We start from the raw sequence: 25649 nt of genomic DNA on the forward strand, positions 1-25649 counted from the left end.
TTTTTTTAAAAATCTTTGATAAATTTTTAAAATGTAAGATATTTCTATCTTTGACGAACTTCTCTGAGGCTCAGAGAGGCTGGCATCACAAAATAAATACATAACATGCATTGATTCTCACTATTTATTGCCATATATCGAATGCCAAGCAGTGTGCTGGGCAGTAAAGATAACACAGAATTTTCAATTGACAGTAGAATTTCTCCACCTTGGCATTGTGGACATTTTGGCTGCTAATTCTTTGTTGTGGGGGCAGAACTATGTATTGTAGGATGTTCAATAGCATCCTTGGTCTCTACCCACTAGATGCCAATAGAAACCCTCCACGTGTGACAATGAAAAATATCTCTAGATATCTGTCCCCTGTTGCGGCAGAGGATGGATAAAATCATCCCCAGTTGGGAACTGTTGGTCTAGAGAGAAAAGGACAAACAAGCAATTATTTTGTTTGATAAGTGCTCTGATAGGGGTAGCAGAGAATGTTCTAGAAGCACAAAGCAGTGCATCTAGCCCAGGGTAGGAGGTGGAGCAGGAAAGGCTTCCAAGAAAAGGTGACATTTAAGCTGGTTCTTTTTTTTTTTTAATTTTTTAAAACATTTATTCATTTTTTGATAGAGAGAGAGTGCGAGTGGGGAAGGGGCATAGACAGAGGGAGACACAGAATCTGAAGCAAGCTCCAGGCTCTGAACTGACAGCACAGAGCCCGATGCAGGGCTTGAACTCATGTACCGTGAGATCATGACCTGAGCTGAAGTCGGACGCTTAACCGACTGAGCCACCCAGGCGCCCCTAAGCTGGTTCTTGATGGTTGGGTGAAAGTCATCCAGACAAAGCAGGATGGAGAAGAACGCATTTGAGGAGACTGTGTGGGAGTGCCCTGGGGACGAGTGAGCACAGGGCACGTGTAAGGAAGAAGTTCAGTGTGGCCAGGGCCCAGTGCAGAGGTGAGGCTGAGGCAGAGGACAGTGCCATTGTAAGGGCATTGGGAAGTCTGGGAAGGCATTTCAAACAGGGAATGGCTTGATCAGATTTGCATTTTAGATTGGCCACTCTGTCAGGGTAGACAATGGGCTGGTGGGAGCAGGACTGGAGGCCATGACTTCTAAGATTTTACCTTAGCCCTCTGATTCCGAGACCGGTCCTGAGTTTGTTACTCTGGGCAGGGGCCTGTGGGGGCAGGAGCTGCAGTTACAGGAGAATTTGTATCTCATGTTGGGGAGATGGAGCACAGCTCTTGATAGGGGATGTGGGATAACAATACCCCAAAGCAACCAAGTTCTAAACTCTTTTCTGCCTGAACAGATGATCGAAGGAAGGCCCAACACCAGCTTATGGAAGTTTTCCCTGTGTTTTCTGAGACTTTCTCTCACTCAAAATGGCATCTTAAAATGTTATGAGAGGGATGTTATTTTTAGGGGTAGTTGTGATGCATCTTCATTTATTTGAAAATGTTGGTCCTTTAATATCAGTTACAAATGACTTGTGACACACTGCACAGCCAATCACCGTGCACCCCCACATACTGCATGAGGAGCCATCCTCCTAGAGACTGTGTCCTCATGACTATAGCAATTCGATCAAGCTCCATGTCAGGGCTGGGGTCGTTCACGTTCTGTCTGCTTTGACACCCCACTCAGATGTCACTGAGTCTGCCAGGCTATTCCTGGTATGAGGCAGCTCCATTTGCCCCTACTATTGTGACCAGCCATGAAATGCTTTAGAAACTATTTCTTAAGTAGCCCAGATGAGGCCAGAACGTCCTCTGCTCAGTCTCTGCTTCTTGGGTTCTTTTCTTCCTCCCTGCTTCATTCCAACCCCTATGCTCTTTGCTTTTTATTTTTCATTCTAAGTTTTCTGATTTTTTCTTTTGTCAAGAATGGGGCTTTATATGATAAGGATGAGTTATTTGTTCTATGAAATGTAAGCAAGAAGACTGCTTTCCATTTCTGTTTTGGAAGGTGCAACTTGTTTGTTTTGCTTATATAACCAATGGTGAAATCTTACATGGCTGTATCTGGGGGATGAGAAAGTCCTCATTTATGACCCTTCTTTGCCCTCAGTTTTCCCTATCCGAATCAAAATAACACCAGGACTGAATCCACTGGCCTGTGCTGCGGGGTCACCCCCACAGATGGTAGCGGTACGGGGGGTGAGGTGGGAGAAGAATGGTGACTCACTTCTGCAGGTGGGCAGCGTGTCGCTCCACTGCCCGCTGGCCAGGCACTGGGACCTAGCAGCCCCCTCAGCCATATACCCAGGGTTGCAAACAAACTTAACCACATCGTTGAGGTTAAACTGGTTGCCCTGAGTGAGGCCGTTGATTGGGTTGCCTGGGTGTCCACAGGTAATTGCTGCAACCAAAACAGAAAATAGGTAAGCCCTCCTATTATTCCATACCCCCTAAAGTGCATCCTTTTTCTCACCTGGTGTTTCTCATGCCCATGAGTGCAGTTCAGGCCTAAGTCTAACTATAGTCTCTTAGCTGTAAAACCTTTATTTCCTGAAGTCAGCATGGGGACATACCTTCTTCCTTGAAGGCACATCTGTAGCTTGGACAACTTGAGAGAAATCACTCTGTGACTCCCCATGAGGCATTGGGCCTGGACTGTAGTTCTGTTGTCCGGGCCGTCAGTCCTGCTCATTTTCTCTGCCTCTATCCCTGTCGTACCCCATGCCCACTCTCCATCACTGGATGCGATGACTACCCCTCAGCGGATTCAGGCCCAACCTACTTCCTGGCTGAGCTTGACAGAGCCAGAGTCAATGCTAACTACACCCGAATGGAGGGATTGCTCCCCATGCCAGACCAGTGGCTCAGCCAAAGCTGTTGTTGAGAGCACAGTCCTTCCCCTCTACTCCTTCCAGATGAAGGGAGTTCAATCCGTGTAATTTCTGGCCCTTCTCTGTGCAATTTGGGAAGAATGAGCAGTCATGCTTGGCCCAGTTCTGCCCTCTTCCTCTTGGGACCCGGCGCCTGTGAGTGGCAGTGCTCTCTGCTGCTCCCCTGGAGACAGGCTCTCCCCAACAATGGGGTGGGGGAGGTGCTGTCCTTGCAGCCTTGCCTCTGATGGTGTGAATCCACCCCATTCTGGGTTTGCCTTTTTTTTTTTTTTTTTTTTAGCAGACCCCATATGGCTTTTACTTTAAACTATGGCTTCCAACATAGGCTTTATTAGTAATAAAGGTGATATTCTGGAATCCTTGCAGGCCATTTTAGTTTGTGATTTGTTCAATTATAGGCAGGGCAGTAGGGGAGAACCCAGTGCTCAAAGGCCTGGCCCCAGAGTGTGAGGGTCACCACTTTGTCCCAGCTTCGTCCTTCCTCCTGGAGCTGGAGTTGATCCCTCCATGCAGTAGCACTGGCCTCTCTGAGGTCTCCTGAAAATAAGTGCCTGCCTCAGAGCCTTGGCACTTGCTTTCCCCTCTGCCAGAACATCCGTTGGCTCCTGCCGTCACATCTTCAGGTCTCCCCTCAAATGTCACTGTTTCAGTGAGGCCATCCCTTATGACCCAATAAACAACCTCCCCAGCACTGCCCGGGCCCCTTGCCTTCTCCACTTTTCTCCACAGTAACAGACATGCTCTACACGCAGCTCTTTGTTTGGTCATTGTTATCTCCCTCCACCTCAAGGTCAGCTCCATGGGGGCAGGTTCTTTGATTTGTTTCTTGCGACATTCTTGGGGTCAGGACCAGTGCCTGACATACAGGAGGAGCTTGATAAATACTTGCTGACTGGAAGACGGGTGAGCACATGGATGCGTGGGTACCAGGGTTTCTGCTTTGCTCCTTAGCCCTTAGTTCTCTCTAGCACCTGCCTGGTACCCTACCTAGTCTCTTCAGACTGAAGTCTCAGTTGATGCTTTCGCCAGCTCTTTCTCTTGGTTCTGGATTTTGAGGCTGAGAAACCATGAGGGATGTTTTCTTACCCCAACAACTGGATCCACGAAGAGCCCACCCCAAACCATGATGGTGTGAATGGAGATGGGGGAGCAAGAGCAGGCAGGAGGCGGGGCCCAGTTTTTGCTGTGGCCAACTCTGGCATCATTCTGGGTCAGTTCTTTTATGTAAATCTCAACAGTAGTATCCCTGACTCTAGCAGAGAGGGCCGAGCAGAGCAGGACACATGTGTTAGTGGATTGCAGGGGTTTGAGACTGCCTGGTGTGCTAGGATGAGGGTGGGCTGTGGAGGCCAGCAGACCAGGATTTACCACTCAGCTCTGCCCTTTCCTTACTTTGGACAATTCACTCCGAGCTCACTTTCTGTATCTCTAAAGTAAGGATTTTGAATTGCATTAATAGGTTTGCCTTGAAAATAGATTCAGACATTTACTTCTCATTCAACATTACTGAGTTCCTTCTATGTGCTAGGTACCTTGCTCTGCTCTGATGATATACAAGGAGGAATATGATATGGTCTCCAACCTCAGGGAGCCACCTCCCAGTCCAGGGAAGCAGACTGTTAGAACACAGAGTGCTGGTGCTGGGATAGAGGCCCACAAAGAAGAGGGGCATCTACCCTCCACAGGGGAGAGAGTGGGTTAAGGAGGGTTCCCAGAGGAAACAGCATGCCATCTACGCTGGATCTCATGGATGAACAGGACCCTGCCAGATCAGCAAGGTGGGGGGAGAGGGGAGACAATCTTCACAGGGTCTTTGAACTCACAGAAATGATATGCAAAATATTGGGTGGGTGCAGTGTGCTTGGGAGAGGATTCATCCCTCTTCCAGATTCACAAAAGGTCATGAGGCCCCTTCTCAAAGGCTAAGGACCACTCATAAAAGTGAGAGAAGAGTGTTGAGTAGTAAAACCTTTGGGGGTACCACCTCTTGAAGGACAGGTCATGAAAGCACCTGCAAAGGAACTGAGGGGTGGTCAGCAAAGTAGAAAAAATAAAGCCCAGCAGGGGGTGGGAGTGTCCCAGAAGCCACAGGGAGAGCCTCAAGAGGTGTCAGATACCCCAGATAGCTCTGTTTCTCTGGGGACCCTGATTGGTACAGGTTGCAGAGAAGAGGTGGAGAACACCCCACTAGGAAGGAAAATAGAGGTCTCTGTGAAGCTTGAACACTTAACGGGGGCTTGAGGGAAATTAATAGAAAGGAAAGGTAAGCAGTACAGAGGAGACAGTTAAAAATAGATTAAGTTCGCTAAGGAGGCAGGAGGGAGGGGATCTGAGAATCAATGGGGGGCACAGCCTTGGGCCTGGAGAGAGAGACTCTTCTACAGAGGTAGGAGGGAAGGGAGAAGAATAGATGTGTGGGTGGGAAGCAGGAAGCAGAAGGAGTTATTGTTTGATGGCTTCTATCATCTCTGCAAAATAGAAAGTGAGGTTATCTAATCAGCTAATAATTATTGGGGTCTCTCTGCATTATTTCATTTAGTCCCCACAACCCTGTGAGGTAGGCACCATTGTCCTCCTCAGAGCAGTCGGGAGACTTGTTTGGGGGCACTGTTTCCAGGTGGCTCTTCTGAGCTCTGAAACCAGCTCCTCTGATTTCAGGCCAGGTTCATTATCTGCCTTCGCTATCTGCTGCGAATGTAGGCGGAGGAGGTGGAGGGTGGGTGTTCAGGGAAGAGGTAAATCGTGCAGTAGCTATTTGGGGATGGATGAGAGAGCTAACCGAGGAGATATGGGATTGCCAGAAGGTTTGGAGAGTAATATGGAAACCTTGGATTTACACATGGTGACAGCTAACACAGTGCCGACCTCAGGGTAATCACTTATAAATGCTTGTTCTTTTTCTCTTTTCTTCCTCCTCCAGGTACTCCCCACATCTCTGTACTCCAGAATAAAATGGGGGTTGGTCCCAGAGGTACTGGATTCTGGGTAGGATCCGGGCAATCTAGGTCCTGGGTCCAAGTGTCTAAATACCTTACTACACTGCTTTTCAGTGCATACCAGCTCTAAAATTAAACATCTTTAGGCAGACAGTCTCCATTTATTTTTTGACTCCAACATTCCCTATTATTTATAACCCACATCTCTGCATGTACATTCTGTGCCAATTCCTTGAAGGCACTGGAGTTTGCATCTTCTGGATGAAACCAAATGTTTAGTTTAGACCCCTCTGGAAGAGTGACTGAATAGAGATGGGTCTTGCTTTGTGTAATCCTAATACTTAAGCAGCTATTAAGACTAATTTTTCATGCATTGCTCATTCAATAAGTCTCATTATTGTATTGCTCCATCTCATATAGGAAGAGCCAAATGAAGAAGAATTACAAAATTAAACAACACAACCTGCACTTTACATAAAGGCTCACTTCAGGGAACTTTAAAAAGTGAAGAATTTTCCAAATTACTTCTAGGCAGCTGAGAAGAATGGTGGTCATCTACATCCAAAAAACGAGGAAAATGCAGATTAACAAGAAGAACGAATAAAACTGTAGAAAGCCTAGGCCTGCAGCATAACCAAAAGACAGAGAATGCTATAAACTTTAAAGTATGTGTAAGTGGAAAAACAAACATGCCACCCAGGCAAAATGTGTCTCATGCTTCTGTTGCAAGCCTTTGTGGAAAGCAAGACTGTTCGGAAAAGAGAAGAGAGGAGCAGGGAATGGCCTGATATTGATCTAGAGAAAGTCTATTGTAAATGTGAACAAACTGAAAAAGGATCCTGGTATGTCAGTGCACTGACTACAGGAAATGGGCATAAAAGCCTACAAACTTCCCTAAATACCAAAAGAAATGGGGGAGGGGGGTGGTGAGTAAGGAAAACATCATATAGAGAAAGAAATTCCTGAGTATATCTTACCCACAATAGTTACATAAAACCCGACAGATATAAGACCAAGCATGTAAGTCACAGCAATATATGTGAATGAGTATAACTAACTTATTAAAGGAAATGGTTTTCAAATGGGCTCACAAGGTAAGGCCCAACTTTCTGCTGTGTACAAGATTCAGAAAGGCTAAAATACAGGGATGGCTCAAAGTGTACCAGGCAAATGGAAAGAGGATGAAAGAAGGGCTTGTAAGCCCTATATCAGGCCCAGTGCCAGTCGAACTACAAATTATTAAAAGTGACAGAAGACATTTTAAAGGCTAAAACCACAGTTTGCAATAGATACAATAGTTCTGAATGAGCATGTACCAAATAACATAGCAACTACCTTTATGTAGCAGAAACTACAGGAAATGCAAGAAAAGATAGAAGACCACTAAAAGTAGAAAACTTTGAGACACACCTCTTGGAACAAAACAGGTCAAGTGGACAAAAGTCAGTAAGGTACAGACAACATAATCAAGGCACACCTTATGACTATATACAGAGCTTTATACCCTAATTCCCTTTCTTCTTAAATGCACATGAAACATTCATAACAGTTGATCAAATATTAGGCCATAAAGAGAGCATCGATAAATTCAATGAAGTAGAAATATTACACACAGTGCAGTAATATTAGAAATGAATAACAAAATAAAAATAAAAAGTCCCTTCTGCCTGGAAATTAAAAGAAAACAACTATTAAAAAATTTTTCAGTGAAAGAAGAAATTAATTTATAACCCAAATTATAGAATTTCTAAACAGCAATCAAACATTAATTATTATAACCTATGGGATCTGATTAGAGCAGTTATTGGAAGAAATTTTATAACTTTAAGCACTTACATCAATAACAGTAAAAAACGGAAAGAATGACAATAAATGAATTGGATTTGCTACTCAAAAGCTAGAAAATGAACAAACAAGTTAACCAAAGGAAACCACAAGGAGGGTAATGGTGAGGACAAAAGGAATAATTAATGATACAGAAAACTGAAAACAAGAGATGTAATGATTGGGTCTTTGAAAAAAAGTAACCAAGTGTGCAAAACCTCCAGCTAACCTAATCAAGAGGACAAGGGAGAAAGTCCACGTTGAGTCTGAGCCCGTGACTAGGGAGAGTGGATAACATACTTACGCACACAGAAAGGGGTCTTGCCCGACCAGTGATGATCCTGCTGGCAGATGCGCACAGACATGCCGATCAGGCGGAAGCCGGCATTGCACTGGTACACCACGCTGCCCCGGTAGCTGTAGTTCTCCCCATTGATATGTCCATTGACGATGGGCTCAGGGGTCCCACAGTGTCCGGCTTTGGTGGGAGATGAGGAAAGAGTGTAAATTGAAGAGGAGCTTATACAAGACGAGTAGGGATTTGGTCAGGGTTGGGGAGACATGGATGGTGAGGAAGAGGACCAAGGACCCAGCCACCCATTATTTTCTCCACCTCCTTCTGAGAGTAGCTATCCAGGAATAGCTTTAGGAATCCTAGCATGACAGAAATGGCATCCCCAGATCCCAAGGTTGAATCCCAGAAGGCCATCCATCTCTGAACTGTAGTTTCTGTATCTGTCTGTGGGTTAGAAATGATCACTGTTCCCTGCCTTTGGGGTCGTCTCCCTCTTTTTTTCATCAGGTAGCATTGACTGAACATCTACTGAATGGAGGGCACCCGGTCTACATTAAGGCAGTCAAAGCCCAGCTGAGTTGAGTTGGAAATGACTATGCACAAACAGGTGATTTGGCTAAACCCACCTTTCCTTCTCCTTGAGTGGCAAGAGACACAGACAACTTAACCTAGGTAGGTTACTTTTATTGAGTGGGGTTTGGGTAGAGTATATTCCTAGAATTTCCACTGGTATTCTTTGAATCTGTATGGAAATAATTCATGACTGTATCCCTAACAAGAAGCCTGAGACAGTGGGAGGGCAGCACTGTTCAGTCTGGAACAGACATTCAAATCTACGCTGTCAGGTCTGTGTAGCTGAGACTCTCCTTTGGACTTGAGGTTTCCAAGAAAGAATTGAGAGGAGAGAAAACCTTAGAATCTAAGGTTTGGTAGAGATTGCATTAGCCGTGGGGGAAACCATAACTTTGTCCTTTGTAAGCCAGGTTGTTTTTGTGCTTTTGTCATTTGCTTACTATATAACTTTGTCTTATCAGACTTGAAATTCTTCCCATTCTTTTGGGTGCCCCAAGAGAAGTAAGTTCAGGGTTTTAGTCATGGTGCATGCCAATAGCTGGTGTTTGCATTACGCATTTTATTCCATAGGTAGAATGATGCTGTTCAAAGACTACAATCAGCTTTAGAAAGCTCTAACCTGCCTTGAGGAGAGAAAAATGAGGCGGATAGATCTGGGGAGGTCACTCACCAAGGCAGCGAACTTCAGAGCCACTCCAGAGCCCATTTGCCATACACTCCCGCACCCTGGAGCCCACCAGCGTGTATCCAGAATTGCAGGAGAAGATGGCCGTCGCCCCATAGACAGACAGTGTTCCAATGCGGTGCCCACTGGGCGGGATGGGAAGTTCTCCACAGGAGATGACTAAAAAAGAAATCACAAAGTACTCTGAAAAGCCAGCATGAAGGGGAGGGACATGGGCTGCTTCTGAGTAGTAAGAATAATGACAAAGATGAGACCTGTTTAACTTTATTGGGACTCATGAGCCGAATGTGAGACATGGTAGTGACTTGCGTGATGTTACAGTTGGAGCAGTGATTCTCAACTGGAAGTGTGGCCAGAAACACCTGAGGAGATTTTAAAATGCCCAGGCTGTACTCTGGACCTACGTCTCACAATCTATAGAGATAAGGTCCAGGTGTGTGCATTTTTAAGAAAAACTCTTCAGGCAGTTCAGATATGTACCCTGGTTAGGAACCACTACACTAGAGGCAGAGATTCTGTGGTGTCCTTGGTGTCCAGGGCAGACACTACCAATCAATCCCTTGTCCTTTCTGCTGAGTGCAGCAGAAGCCTCCTATTCCTTCTCAATAGGGCACCGGAGATGGCCACTGGCTGGCACGTGAGATGAGGCCCGATGGCCAAGACTACACTGAATGTGAGATCCTTCATGGTGATAAAGCTGTTAAGACCCTTGTGACTTCTGCTCTGTCACACACATGGTTATAGTCCATGGTGGGGTCTAAACTTGGATACATAAAGACAACAGTGACTTGAATCATCAGTGTAGGGAGGATATCACTCCTTCTCCCACCCAATTGCAAACTTTCTACTGCTCAATGACAAGCTATTTCCTTTTACCCTGTTACAAACACCTACCTCCTCTATCACATCTGTATTGATTACATAAACATTATGAGTCTATCCCTATTGTAGTGGGTGTTGTGGTGGGCTACTTAGACCCCCACTTAGGACCAAAGGACTTCTCTCCCCAGCTGCTGGTAAATGACCCTCAGCTGCTAGCCCTCTTCAGACAGCTTGGCTGCAGAGTCCTGCCATCTAGATCATGCCCTCTTCCTGGGGCATCCTGTACCCCAAGTTTGGTCACTGTGTAGGCATAAAGGCCTCTTGCTCCAACTTGTGGCAGTTCTGAAGGACCATCCCAGCTTCAGAGCTCCCTGTGGGGTCAGCTGAGGGCTTCACTGATAGTGCATCAGAGCTCAACTTCACCGTCTTCCCAGGGCTTCTTCCTCCCCTTCCCTTACACAAGATGGCAGTAATCCTAAGAGTACTCCATAATAAACCTCTGTCTCAGAGTTGCTTCCCCAGGGACGCTGACCTTGGAAACTGTCTTGAAGAAACCAACAAACACAACTAACAATGCAGAAGGAAAGGCAGACACACTTAGGTGCCTGCCCCTTGTGCTATACCCATTCCTCCTATACACATTCCTGTTACGGGTCTTTCACACCCCATAAGCATTGCTTCCTTACTTTGTCTGCCACTCCAGCAGACCATAAGCTTCTTTTCGGTAGGTGTCACAACCTTTTGTCTTCATACTTCTATAATACCTGGCGTGAATGTTGAATATGTGAATTAGTGGATGCTCTCCTGGACAAAGGCAGCTTTTTAATAAGATGCTGAGAAGTACTTCCTTAAAGGAGTAGGCAGCTCCCCAGCTCCTGACTCTAGATGAGAGTTCAAAAAGAGGTACACTGCAATCCCTTGTGATACCTCCTTTCTCCCCTTCCCCATGTATGGTATAGTTCAAGTAGGAGGCACTGGGCCAACTTGCCCACCATCCCGTCCTGGGCTTACTTTGGCAGGTGGGCATAGAGTTCCCAAGGCTCCATTTGCCATTGGCCTGACAGCGGATGACCCTTTGGCCAGTGTAGTAGTAGCCAGGGTCACAGATGAGCATCAGCTGGGCCTGGAACTGGTACTGTGTCTCAAAGATGAGCCTCCATCGGCCATGTTCCACGCTGATGCTGCTGACATCGGGACAGGTCACAGCTGGGGAGACAAGGGGCAGGGAGGAAGATTGATTGATTGATTAATTAATTAATTAATTAATTATGGACAACACTGGCAAGACTCCAGAGCTGGAGATTGGGAGACTGTAATGCAGTAATGATGAATTCAAGAATTTTCAGCTGCCAGGCAGGTTTGTTAAATGAATGAAATGGGCTGGGTGGGGAATGCAGGAAACTGGGGTGGGCAGATCCAACCCCCCCCCCAAAAAAAAACAAAAAAACGGGTGGTGGGTGGAGGTTAGTCAGTACATATTGTTACATGTGAAACTTGTAAGTTCTCTTTGGTCAGGTCTTCATTTTTCACAAGAAGCTAGAATTATGGATTTTTATGTAAACTCTCCCAACTTTAAAATGTTGGGAAGCAATGAAAAATTCCATAAAGCACACCACAGGCCAAAGAAACAAAATCAAACCAAAGTGCAAAAGCTTATATCTTCACACTTGATATGACCTAGTAGGCTGCCAGTTTGTGACTCCAGCCTTAAAGCTGAACTGTACCTCTGACATTTTAGGGTTTTGTGATAAAAGGACACTTGTGCAACTATTCTCCTAGTTTTTCCTTCTAAAAGGAACTGGAGCAAGTTATTCCTAAATTCTGTGATGGTTTATGGAAACATCTCAGGGTGCAATGTTCTATCAATGTTTTGAGAGCAATTTCAAATTGAAGCCCAACTTGGTAGATGACATTATCCACCTGTCTCTGCTCCCTGAATCCCCAGTCTCCATGTACCTGCTTTTTTTTTATTATGTTTTTTTTAAATGTTTATTTATTTATTTTGAGAGAGAGAGAGAGATGGAGAGTGAGCAAGAGAGGGGAAGAGAGAGATGGAGAAAGAGAATCCCAACCAGGCTCTGCACTGTCAGCGCAGATCCCACTGCAGGGCTCGAAATCACGAACTGTGAGATCATGACCTGAGCCGAAATTGAGAGTTGGATGCTTAACTGACTGAGCCACCCAGGCGCTCCTCTCATTATGGGGTTTTTAGCTCACTCCTTGCAGGAATCTCTTCAGCTGCATACCCAGCCCCTCCTTATGCCCATCTCCACTGCCCAAGGACTCACGGACACACTGTGGGGGGACATTGTGGTTGCTCCAAAGGCCTGTCTCCAGACACTCTGTTGTGGCCTCGGCACCTGCCTGGAGGTGGTAGCCTTCGCTGCAGCTGTACACAGCCTTGGTCCCCACTGTGTACTCTTTGCCAAACACCATTCCATTCTTAGGGGCCTCAGGAAGCCCGCAGGAAAGAGCTAGCAAAGAGAAAAAAAATAACATGAGCATGTCTGGTTCAAGATGGTATTCTGAGAACATATTTTAATCTTTCCTCTTCCCCAAGGCCCTAATAAAATTACAGTAAAGACTGGTAAAGGAGAAGAGCCTATAACAAAAAGCAAAATGGGAGGGTCAGCAGCAGAGGAGACTTAAAAAAAACTTCAGAAGATGGATTGTAGACAGAAGTGTGCTGAGAATGAAGTGGAGCTGAGAAGCTGCAGGTGAGACCAGTTCTCCTCCATCCTTTCCCACAAAACCAGTGAAGAGGCATTCAGGCATCTGTTCCCAACATAAAGGAGAGAGGGTTGTCTTTCCTCCTAGAGGAAAAAAATAGGAACTCCCTTGAAAGAATCAGGGCTGCTAAGGTGTGAGTTGGTATCCCAGAGTAAAGTTCTTTTAATTCGAGGATATAAGGGCTCTTAGCCTAAAATCTGCCCCTTTGCCTGCTCATCTCTACTGCATACTGAATTTAACTTCTTATTCATGTGAGAGACCTAGTGGGTAACGATATCTGTATATAATCGCAACAAAGGTAGCCCACATCTGCTACCTGGAAAAATTAATCTAGACTTTCCTTTAAAATATGAATAATCAAGGATCACTGTATATGTGAAGAAAACCAGTAGTATGAAAGACATAAAGATAAGATTAAAAATAGAAAAAAAGTGGGAATGCAAGCTGGTGCAGCCACTCTGGAAAACAGTATGGAGGTTCCTCAAAAAACTAAAAACAGAACTACCCTACAACCTAGCAGTTGCACTACCAGGCATTTATCCAAAGGATACAGGTGTGCTGTTTCGAAGGGGCACATGCACCCCCATGTTTATAGAAGCACTATCAACAATAGCCAAAGTATGGAAAGAACCCAAATGTCCATCAATGGATGAATGGATAATGAAGATGTGGTATCTATATACAATGGAGTATTACTTGGCAATCAAAAAGAATGAAATCTTGCCATTTGCAACTATGTGGACAGAACTGGAGGGTATTATGCTAAGTGAAATTAGTCAGAGAAAGACAAAAGCATATGACTTCACTCATATGAGTACTTTAAGAGACAAAACAGATGAACATAAGGGAAGGGAAACAAAAATCATATAAAAACAGGGAGGGGGACCAAACAGAAGAGACTCATAAATATGGAGAACAAACTGAGGGTTACTCGAGGGGTTGTGGGAGGGGGGATGGGCTAAATGGGTAAGGGGCACTAAGGAATCTACTCCTGAAATCATTGTTGCACTATATGCTAACTAATTTGGATGTAAAAAAAAAAAAAATAAATAAATAAATAAAACAAGTTAAAAAAATAGAAAAAAAAAAGGAAATAGACTTTTCCTTTAGGAAACAGACACAGTTCAGGAAATAGACGATACATAATCTTTAAACTTTTGATTAGCAGTGTCTTGAGAAGTCAAGGTGGCATATTGTATTCATATAATGAGAACAGAGTGCTTTGAAAAAGGAACAACAACAACCAAAAAAAAAAAAAAAAAAAAAAAACCAAGGGAAAGCTCTCTTAAATTAAAAATGTGATTGTCGGGGTGCCTTCGTGGCTCAGATGGTTGAGTGTCTGACTCTTGATTTCAGCACAAGTCATGATCTCAGAATCATGGGATTGGGCCCCACTTTGGGCTCCATGCTGAGTGGAGCCTGCTTGAGATTCTCTCTCTCTCTCTCTCTCTCTCTCTCTCTCTCCCTCTGCCCCTCTCCCATTCACTTTCTCTCTCTCTCTCTCTAAAATAAAAAAAATAAAAAATAATTAAAAAATATGATAAAATAAGTATTAAATAGAAAGGCTGGAGATTAAAAGTAAAAGAAATTTCCCAGAATATAGACCAAACAGACAGAACCTGAAAATGAGAAAAGGGGACTGAAAACACAGGAGGTCAATGTGCAGGAGGCCCAACATCCAACAGGTCAGAGTTCCAGAAAGAGAGATCAGAGAAAGCAGAGGGGTGGAACTGTCACAGATGAAAATTTCCCACAGCTGGAGTGATGCAAGTCTTCAGATTGAAAGGGAGACAAAAGGATGCAAAGAGACCCATTCTTAGATACATCATCATGGAATTTCAGAAGACAAAAGACAAGTTCCTCCAAGTTCCCAGAGAGAGAAAAAAACAGGACATCCCTGAGAAGGAATGAGAATCAGAATCATCATACTTCCTATCAGCAGCAATGGATGTCCAAATGGAATGCTTTTCTGAAGGAAGTGATTTGGAACCGAGAATTTTGCCTGGTCAACCTACCACGCATATGTGAGGGCAAAAATAAAGATATTTTCAGACATTTAAAGACTCAGAGAATTTCCTTCTCAAGAACCCTTTACAAGGAATTTACTTAAGGCTACACTCTACCAGAAAGAGGGTGAAAACCAAGAAGGGGTAAGATATGGGATATAAAAATGATAGTGCTAACACAAGAGGACAAAGAAATGAATTTCAAGGTGATGGCTCAGGAGACAAAGGTGTGCAGCAACATGGCTGTGGTCATTGTTTTATAAGGAGTAGGGTCAACACTACGTTTATTGGAGGAACACACATTACTGAGGTAGGAGTAGCTTGTGTGGTCTTTGAAAGAAATCAATACTTACAAACTATGTTTGCCCTTTGATAGTTCAGGAGTTAGTACAGATGGAGGGGAGTTAATCAGAGTACCCACTGTTGTTCCTCATCCATCCCCACCTCTGTAACTAGTCTAGAGCTCAGACCTCCCTCATTCAGACCCAGAAAAAGTCAAGTAGAGGAAGGTCCCATCCACATTGGCCAAGAGTGATACCCGGTGCTACTAGAACCAATAAGAGATACAGGGCCAGGGCTTCACTATGATATGGGGAAGGATGGATTGTCCAGAGAGAGGGGGATTGGGATATCAAGATGGAAGGCTTCGAAGACTGGAAAACAGAAGGAATGAGTAAATTAGGAGGAACTGAGGAGAACATGAGGAATGAAGAAATAAGGAGCACTTGAATATGAAGCTCTTTTTTTGTTTATTTACTTTGAGAGAGAGAGAGAGAGAGAGGAGAGAGAGAGAGAGAGAGAGAGAGAGAGAGAGAGACCATGTGCGTGCGTGCACGCATGGGGGAGGGGCAGAGAGAGCATGCTGAGCAGGCCCCGCACTGTCAACACAGAGCCCAACGTGGGGCTCGAACTCACAAACCATGAAATCATGGCCTGAGCCAAAATTAAGAGTCAGACACTTAACCAGCTGAGCCACCCAGGTGCCTCGATGCTCTTTTAATGCCTAAACAGCAAGACTTTAAACTCCTTCGGTGGTACTAGGTTAGTCAAATTGTGATCAAATAACTGCTCTGCTTCCTTGAACTTTTTGTGAAGAAATACTTGGATCCCCACTGATATTCCGCATGAGGAGTCAGGCAGTCTGGAGACAGCAGGTGAAGGAGGTAGATGGCGGCTGCTTCTCACTGCTTGCGGTCCCGCTCTTCCCTTGTGGATAACTAAGATGACAGAGGATAACTTCCTAGTCTGAGACCTGATCTCCATGCCAAAACACGGTCCACAAACTCTGAGGTAGGAGGAACACTTCCTATGGGTAGGAGAGGTAGGGACAGAATTGCCAAGTATTGGAAGCTGGTGGTGGAATGCGATCTCTCAGGGAGAGACTACGTAGGGAAAGAATGGCCTGGGGAAGGAGAGAGAAAGCTAATTAGAAGGCATAGGATTTCTAATGAGATATATTTGTTGGTGGAAAGTCATGGTTTGGAAGAATGCCAGGCCTTTCCTGGTCCTGCGTTATGTGGAGAATGGGGGATTAACACCCTGTACTTAAAAGGGCCCCAGAATCTGTGTTCTCAGAAGAGAGCTAGTCTCTGTGAGGGGAGAGCAAAGACGGCCCTCTGGGTAGTGGCCAAAGGTATATGCTGGTTGGCCATGAAACCAGGATTCCAGAGAGCTCAGGGGGAATGGCTGAGTGGAAGGGCATCAGTGGAAAGCCTGGGGATGGGGCCAGGTACAAACTAGTATGGGGATGAGTACACAGAAGCCTAGAGAGGTTTAGTTTGGGGAAGTGGCAAAAGAAAACAGATATGAGAGGCATGGTAGGTTCCAACCGCAGCCTGAGAAGAAAGGCTGGAGACATGGAGACCAAAGCCAAATGACATTTGCCATTTGTGGACAGTCCATTCTCTGGGAACACACTGTTTGAGAAGGCTCAGGCACAGGCAAGAGGGTCAGAGATGACAGATCCCTAAAAAGTACGCCACCACACTAGGAACCACGGCACGGGAAAATCAAACATCAGTGTGATTTCTTGTTTTTGTCAGTATGATGGGCAAAGTTTTTCTTTCTTTTTTTTTTTTTAAGGCAGTACATAATATTGAGACTATGGCAGAAAAGACAACTTTCCCATGCTGGTGGAAGCGAAGACAAACGTTCTGGAGAGCAGTAAATGTCAAAAGCTGCAGATTCTGCACAGGTTATGGTTCAACAATCTCATTTTTGGGAATTTATTTTAAGAAATAAATATGGATGCTCACAATGATGGGATTCTAAGGATTTTAACAGCAGCACTGTTCACAGTAGCAAACAATACAGGAATTCAAATGACCAACAAGAGGATGATACTTAATAAATGACGGTTTTTCTGTGATGCTACACGACCATGGGAAATAATGATGAGGAAGTGTATTTAATTATGTGACAGATGCTAAGAAAATATCAAGAGCTTTGTGCACTGAGGATGCCATTTTTGTAAACAACATATAAAAGATCAAAGGAAATGTGCTGAAATGTTACACAGTGATCTCAGCTGATGGGATTATAGGTCGTTTTTTTTTTTTTGCTGCCAAGTTTTTATTTAAATTCCAGTGGGTTCACATATGTAATATAATATTAGTTACAGGTGTAGGATTTAGTAATTCATCGCTTACATGCAACACCCAGTGCTCATCACATGTGCCCTCCATCATCCCCATCACCCATTTAACCCGTCCCCCCACCCACCTCCCCTTCAGCAATGCTTGCATTATCCAGTTTTTTTTCCCCCGATCTCTAGTCTGAATTATATTGCTTTAAGGGAAAACAAATCCCATCAATTATGAAAGGCAATGCAGGCCTTTCATATGTGCCAGACTACCTGATACATATCATGGGCTTGACTGCTGACAATGAACATGGTGATGGTCGCTGTTCCACCCTGGTTCCCTCTGTCCCTCACCTCCTCTGACCTACTGCTTCAGGCAGCCCAAGTTGCTCTGCATATCTTGTGATTGATCTCTCTCCAGGTTCCTGGTTTTGCAAATGCTCTTGCTGTTGCCTAGAATATTTTCCTTGCTAATACCTGGCCCCAACCCCCACCGGCTCTATGAGCCCAAGCCCAAACATCCTCTCTTCTCGGAGTCCTCCCTAGCTGTCCAGAGGGAGATAGGTCCCATCTGACCTCTGGGCTCCCACAATGGTGTTTGTACTACTGCTACAGCACTTCCTTCCCCTGCCATTTTGCATTTATGTGGCTACGTATCTTCTCCCTTATTGTTCTGAACACCCCGAGACTGTGTTATGCATATGTATATCCCCAGGGCTCGAGATATTATGGACCCTCAATATATGTTCGCTGAAAGAATGAATTATCAATGAGGAAACCCATATTTGGAAGTGATGGGTCCTGGGACAAACCCAAGTGATGTGAGAAGGATCAGAGCCACTGGGCACCCCCTTTCCAAGGTACTCCTCACCTTGACAGAGAGGAATGGCTTCACTCCACAGGTGGTAGCCCTGGGGGTGCCGGGTACAAATGGCCATGCTGTGTCCCACCAAGCGGTAGCCGGCGTTGCAGCCAAAGTGGATGGAGCCTCCGGGCTGGGTGCTGGTCTGGCCCAGAAGGAAGCCATGGAGTGGAGCCCTGGGCAGGCTGCAGTAGGGAGCTGAACAACAAGAAGAGGCTCAGGGGACCACGTGCAAGCAGAAGATAGATGTGCTCTTTCCTGCACGTGCCGCCCCTTTTGTTCCCCTTTCCTCTCCCTCACCAATCTCCTTGTCTCTGCCACTGCCAGGCCCACTGCTATTTAGGAAGATCTGAGTGGTTGATATTGAGAAATGGCCAGTGTAGTAAAGCCAAAGAAAAGAAAAGAAGAGAAAAAACCATGAAGCCCTGGGTCCCCTTTGTGGCCCGGAGGCAGTACTGATCTTGCAGCTGAGCTCAGGCTCTCAAATCCTGTCAGCTCCCAAAGAGGCACAGGAGATAGACCCCAGTGGGGTTGGTTCCAGAAGAGTGTGACTGCAGGGGTGTGGACTCTGGAGTCCTGTATCTGACCTTTCTAGCTCTGTGACTTGAGACAAAGAGCTCACTGAAGCTCTTTGAGTTCCACTTTCCTCACCTATGTTTTGGGATTTGAGACGCCTGCCTCATAGGTTTTTGGACAATTCAAACGGGTTTGTGTTTGTAAAGTCCCCAGCTCAGTGCAGGGCACTTGGTGCTCAATAAATGGTCCTTCTCCTTCCTGTTGTAGGGGGTTGGGGGAGAGGGAGCCGTGGCAATCCAGGACATGAAATCCACGGTCCTGTTTCCCCTTCAGTGAAGCCCCTTCATGGCTTCAACTGGGATTTCATTCACTTATTTGACAAACAGACGTGGAGCACCTATTATGTGCCAGGTGATGTTCTAAGTACAGGGAAGACCACTGTGAAGAAAATAGTCAAAAATCCTGGCCTCAGGGTGCTGACCATAAAGACTCCTGCCAGCGATCCACAGAGGAAGTTCTGTGAGGCGGGGAATGAGGGTGGCCAGAGGAACACTCGGAACATGTACGTCTGTTTGTTCTAAGAGTCTCTGGCCAGGTCTCCCAGGCAGGCACGGGATGCAGGAGGATGAAGGTGCCAAGGCCCTTACTACAGCCACCCCATGGTGAGGTCCTCTGGTCTCATATTTGAGGGCCACATCCCTCTGCTGGTGAAAACGGTGTTTCAAATACCGCCCTTCTAGGCCAGACGTGCTTCCTTGCTCCTCCTTCGCCACCTGTGTCCTGCGTATATCGGACCTATGTGTTTACATCAGTCAAGAACAGGAATCTCAGTTATAAAATACACTTGATCATAGTGTCGGATGTGCGTACAAAGTATATAAGCCTACAGTATTTTCATGAAGTACTAATTGTTTCACCATGTGCTTAAGTCATTTTCTGTGAGTGAGTATTCTAATTACAACTGACTCAGTTGTGACCAAACATGTGATTGTTTGGTTTTTGTTTGGTTTGCTCTCTTTGGTTTGGTCTCTTTTTTGTTTGTTTGTTTGTTTTTTGCTTTTGTTTTGTTTTTGTGATTGGTCTTTAAGAACATCAAGGAAAGGGCAACTCCTTAATGGCTTTTAGTTCCTAGGTTAGCATCCATCACAGTGCATTGCTAACTACATGCTATATTTTCCTTTGTGTAAGCAGCTGCTGGGAACTGCCAGGAAGTGGTCTGAACCTCACCTGACAGGGACCTTAAGGTTCCTTTTTCATCATAAGTAAACTGAAGCCTGAAAAGGTTCAGTGACTTGTCTAGGAATCATTTGGCTGCTTTGTGACAGAGCTGGTCACTGGCCTTGCGGGTCAGGAAGCGCCCCTTCCTCATGTGTGTGTGGCTGGAAAGGAATTTAGGGTTCAGTCTGCAGAGAAAATGGACTCTGAGACAGTAGAGAACCTTCTCCTTCTGGGTTCTCCTCAGCTTCATCTGGTTTGCTTTTTCCTGAAGCCACACCTGTGGAACTCCTCATGGTCTCAAGTAATTCATTTCTGCCTCCAGGCTTGCAGAGTCCAGCCAGAAGTTCATGGACCCACTCCCCTTCGAAATGGGCGTCAGGCTGCTTATCAAGTTTTCTTACCAACCAGAGACAGTAATCCCCATGATAAGAGTTCGGATAAATTCCATTTTCTCCATTTCATTACATTTCCAGGGATATTTCTGTGCTCCGTTGTAGATTGCGGCCCTGGTCAGCCGTCTGCCTGGCTTGGCCCCTGACCTGCCTCTGCCTATGATTCTGGCTGGCAGAGCAGAACAAAGCCTCCTGGACTTAAAATATAGGCCATCCTTTGCTGCCTAACATTTCCCACGTGGAGACCCACATCTTAGGGTTTCTCAGTTTTTAGGAACTTTTATTAATGTTTCAACAGTGTTAGGGATGGGATCACCTCATAGGCATTATCAGATGATATATAATAAACTTATCCAAAAGACACAATAGGCTGGAAGTACAAAAAGAAGAGAGGGAAGAGTTTAAAGTGGGGAAAAGGGCAAAAGAGGGGAGGTGGAGACCGCCAGGGACATTTGTGCAGCTGTAGTGAGAGAGGTTCAGAGGAGACAGGCTGCCAGCCCCCAGGTAGGATCTCTGCCATTGACCAGGATGTGGCCCATGGCTTACTTGGCTGTTTTGGGTGAGCAACTTCAAGGGCTCAGGGGTTGTAGCCCTTCTCCTGAGTCCTTATATTTTACTCACCTGAATACCGAATCTTAAAGCCCTTCCGGTTGTAGGCGTGGTCAGATGACCAGCGCAGGTACACAGTGTTGCTTGAGCTAGTGACGATCAGGGGAGCCGAGTAATTCCCACTGAGGGCTTTCAGCAGAGGACTTTGTCCTGAGGGACCTGGGTGAGAGTACGGGACACAGAATTACAGACTAGCACGGGTGCTAGAGATTAGGTACCTTGATTCGATACCTGAAATGTAACCAGCTCCCATTTCCCTTCCTCAAGAGAAGACATTAGGCTCAGATGGTCAGGGCCGGTGCAATGGTCTACTTCCGCTCCTCTGTCTGCATCCCCAGCCACCGTGCTGGGTGCTCCTTCCTCCTGAGCCCTAAAGCAGTGCTCCAGGAAGTCAGTGCCAATTTATAGGAGTTGGCAGGAGAGATGAAATCTATCTGCCATCTTGAGACTTGCCAAGGTCAAGCAGCTGGTTAATGCAAGAGCTGGTTTGCAAACTGGGAACCTCCACCTTGCCACCTACTTCTCATGTGCATACTAAAAATAGCTCAGTGCTTGCCATATAGAAAAAGTATGTACTAAATGAATAAATAGCAATAAAGCTACATGCAAACATCATGTTTCAATGTTACACACAACACTGTTCCCCAATAATCCTTTCCAAGGCTCTTCCAGAAAGCCCTCCCTCTTCTTTTTCCCCACCTTTAATGCCTGGGAGTGCATTAAAGGCAGTTGGTTCAAGGGAGGCAGAGTATAAAGCTCAATAATCCATAACAGGATTTATTGCCCTGGAAATAGTCCTGAGTGATGGCTCTGATATGCTGCTGAGATGGCTCTTGGAAGCTTGGCAAAAGCAATGGACCACATTAAACAAAATAGAGCCATCAGAACTGCTGTGACAAACCATGAAGGAAGGGGTCAAAAGGCTCAGAGAAATGGCTTGCCAGAATAGGTCTATTGTATCAGACCAGAACACCCACTAGCTGGCCATGTCTCTCGGGAGGCCCTGGAATATACTCCAGTTCCTAGAGCAAAGAGGAACACACTGGTGAGGGAGTGAACACCAGCATCATCGACAACCTGAGTAACACCTATCTACCCTCTGTTGGCCTAAACTGATGGAAGGAGATGCTGCCATAGAATAGGGCTTCCTGGTGTTGATGGAGATGAGAAGATTCTAGAATACAGGGGCCAGGCAGAGGCTTGCATAATTACTAAAATGTGCAGCAAGGTTGGAATGGTAGCTGGGAGGGCCTACCCTGCATGATCTATGGTGATGTCTCACAAAACATGTTATTCTTTTTTTTTTTTTAATTTTAAGTTTATTTATTTATTTTGAGACAGGAGAGACCATGAGCAGGGGAGGGGCTGAGAGAGACAGAAAGATGGAATCCCAAGCAGGCTCCATGCTGTCAGCGCAGAGCACGACGTAGGGCTCGAACTCCTGAACTGTGAGATCATGACCTGAGCTGAGATCAAGAGTTGGATGCTTAACCGACTGTACCACTCAGGCGCCCCCCCCTTTTTTTAAAAAAAATTTAATGTTTTATTTTATATTCGAGAGAGAGACAGAGCATGAGCAGTAGAGGGGCAGAGAGACAGATACAGAATCTGAAGCAGGCTCCAGGCTCCAAGCTCCAAGCTGTCAGCGCAGAGCCCAATGTGGGGCTCAAACTCATGAGCAGTGAGATCATGACCTGAGCTGAAGTCAGACGTCCAACTGACTGAGCCACCCAGGTGTCCCCAAAACATGATATTCTAAAGGGCAAGGTAGACAGGCAGCCTCCCAATATATGAATAGATGAACAAAACAGATCGTGGATATATAGTCAAAAAGGTGAGAAAAGCTGACCCCAATGGAAAGTTGCAATCCCTCACCCAGTTTGGAGACTTGAGCTAGGTTCCATTTCTTATTCCAGAACACTTTGCCTGAAGGAGAGATTGGGTCCCCATGAAAAAGGGCCCTACAAAATGTTATCAATTATAGATAGTAGTGATTCTGCCAGTCCTCCCCACTAAAGACCTACTGCTATTTCCTCAGGCAACTGGATACTGGAAAAAAGGAAATGTCCAGGTATTCCAAAGATTTTGGATACAGAGCGTGAATTAATGCTGATACCAGGGGACCCAAAGCACTATCGCTGGCTCCTCTGTTGGAATAGAGGTGTCTGGGGGTTGGAGTTGGTAATAAATGAAATCCTGGCCCAGATCCACCTCACAGCACCAACTTAACCAAGTAGTGGCCCTCGTTTGCAGTAGACGTACCAGATGTAGTATCTTTTTTTTTTTTTTTTTTTTAATTTTTTTTTTTCAACGTTTATTTATTTTTGGGACAGAGAGAGACAGAGCATGAACGGGGGAGGGGCAGAGAGAGAGGGAGACACAGAATCGGAAACAGGCTCCAGGCTCTGAGCCATCAGCCCAGAGCCTGACGCGGGGCTCGAACTCACGGACCGCGAGATCGTGACCTGGCTGAAGTCGGACGCTTAACCGACTGCGCCACCCAGGCGCCCCTGTAGTATCTTTATTAGAGCAGGTGATCACAGCCTTGGTTGCATGAAATGCAGTTATGGATCTAGCAATGCATTCTTTCCATACCCATCAGAAAGGAGGATCATAAGCAATTTGCATTCACATGAGATAGACAGCAGTATACATTCATGGCCTTGCCCCAGAGCATTGTTAATTCTACTGATCACTGTCATAATATAGTATGAAGAGACGTGGACCATCTGGACATTCTGCAGAATATAGCATATTGGTTCTCTATATGATGATGTTGTATTAATTGCCTCTGGTGAGCCAGAAGGGACAATTAGTGTAGATGCTTTTGTAAGACACATGGCTCCAGAGGGTAAGAGATAAGTCCTACAAAGAGTTGGGTGAAATTTCCCCAGTGGTTTGAGGACATGCTGAAACTTTTTCTCTAAATTAAAGAGCAAGTTAGTACACCTTTTCCCTTCTACTACCAAGAAAGAAGCACAGTGTTTGGTGGCCCCTCCTTTGGGTTTCAGAGGCAGCGTATTCTTCATGTGGGAATACTGCTATGATCCATTTGTTGAATGACATTCAAGGTACTTGCTTTGAGGAGGTGCTAAAGTAGGAAAGGGTTCTGTAGCAGGACGAGCCTACAATACAAGCAGCTTTGCCCCATGTCCATACAATTCAGCAGCCACCAAAGTATTGGGACAGATCCCTCAGGTTCTAAAGCAGGTCTGTGCTATCTGCAGCAGGGAACTATTCAACATTTGACTGACTTACCATCAAAGATCTCAAATTCATCATACTGCTTCTCACTGAGAAAGTACTCCACCGTGAGGGAGATGTTGTAGTCAGGTTCCACTCTCACCAGCCAAGAGCAGGTCTGGAACTGGGGATAGCTTCCTGGGTAGCTCTGACTCAGGATCACACCCGTGGAGTCTGTCAGAAGCTCATTCGTTGGGCAGTGCACTTGGAGAAAGAAAGAAAGAGAAATACCAGGTACATGGGATGGAGATGGATCTGGGGCCAACACATTTCTCTGTCACAAAAGACAACCACTGGAACAAGAGTATTTGAGCACATTCAAACAAGATCCCAACACCCATCATTATACTGCACCATGGCATGAGGGGACCTCAGATTCTGTGTCAAGGGTACTATATTCCTGGGACTCAGGCGAGGCCAGTTGTTGGGATCACATCCTAGCTCAGATATGGGCTTTGGAGTAACTGAGGATTATACATACAGAAACAACAGTAAGGCATCCTTAAATCCAAGAGTTAATCTAGTAAATGGGTTTGATTTGTACAAAGAAGAGTATAGGGAAGAGGTAAGTACATAGAATCTTGAGTCAAACACACCTGGATTTATACTGTCACTTACTAGCTATGTGGTCTTGAACAAATTATTTTCTCTCTGTGCAATAGCTTCTCCACCTCCAATGCAGAAAGATAACACCTGCCTTACAGGGTTATTGTATTATACAACATTATATAATTGCACATTAGTTAACATAATATATATATTATAGAAAATAACATACTTAAAGCATGCAACATAGTTCTTTCATAAATTGTAGAGATGATGATGGTAATTACACCAGGAACAGAAGAAACTAGCAGAGCTTGGCTATGGCTTGATTAGTAGTATTAAGATATCTAAAGACAAATATGTCACCCTAAGGAAGACAGTCAATGTAGAACTTAGAACAGGAGTTGCTGGAGGGGCTAGATTGGGTTTCTTGTGTCTGTCACCAGGGAGGCTAGAGAAGATTCTGGTTCAGAGGAGCCCTGCACATCCTGGAAACCAGGGAGGTGCTCTCTCCTGGGGGTACAGGGAAGTGTCACTAAATCCTATTTGAAATAAATTTGAGGATGATCCACCTCTATTTGCTTGGGCTGAGGACTCCACAGTAAAGTTTTGAGGACTGAATCAACTTTTTCAGTACCTTGAAAGAGACATACCCTGGGCAGTAGCTGCAAGTATCCCAATCACTATCCCAATCACTGCAAACAGAGAAATTGGTATTTTGCTGTGTATGTGCCTTTAGACAGGCTTCCTGAATGTGCTGGATTCTAGGACACTGACAAAGGAGAGTTTCTGGAACTGCAAGGCCAAGGACTAATTCCTGGATTACAATTTGAGATGAGGCTGTCTGGGGAGGAGATTTAGCTACTCACTCTCCACCCATTTCCTCTGTTTCCTTCAAACCTTCTGCCTTCACAGAAATGAGGCTTTCTAATCAGCACTGGGTCTGGGCTAACAGACAAAATGCTTTCTA

At 45.3% G+C, this 25649-nt stretch overlaps 1 protein-coding gene and 1 long non-coding RNA gene across 11 annotated transcripts in view; one reads left to right on the forward strand and one right to left on the reverse strand.

The window, feature by feature from the left end:
* CSMD2 (CUB and Sushi multiple domains 2) overlaps positions 1–25649 on the reverse strand; it is a 610060-nt gene that overhangs the window by 52970 nt on the left and 531441 nt on the right. For 9 of the 10 annotated variants that reach the window (XM_045476609.1, XM_045476606.1, XM_045476605.1 and 6 more), the window contains 8 exons: positions 24149–24337; positions 20903–21049; positions 18165–18353; positions 12265–12450; positions 10988–11182; positions 9140–9313; positions 7906–8079; positions 2178–2351 (listed from right to left, as the gene is read on the reverse strand). In XM_045476609.1, coding sequence (XP_045332565.1) covers positions 2178–2351; positions 7906–8079; positions 9140–9313; positions 10988–11182; positions 12265–12450; positions 18165–18353; positions 20903–21049; positions 24149–24337 — 1428 coding nt within the window. The remainder of the gene's footprint in view (positions 1–2177; positions 2352–7905; positions 8080–9139; positions 9314–10987; positions 11183–12264; positions 12451–18164; positions 18354–20902; positions 21050–24148; positions 24338–25649) is intronic. The other variant, XM_045476614.1, reaches the window with a different exon arrangement.
* LOC123597571 lies at positions 8086–17265 on the forward strand. The gene is made up of 3 exons (XR_006712164.1): positions 8086–8568; positions 12537–12693; positions 15808–17265. It is a non-coding gene; the product is annotated as an uncharacterized LOC123597571 (long non-coding RNA).

This window comes from Leopardus geoffroyi, chromosome C1, assembly GCF_018350155.1.
Source record: "Leopardus geoffroyi isolate Oge1 chromosome C1, O.geoffroyi_Oge1_pat1.0, whole genome shotgun sequence".
In the NCBI taxonomy this organism is placed as follows: Eukaryota; Metazoa; Chordata; class Mammalia; order Carnivora; family Felidae; genus Leopardus; species Leopardus geoffroyi.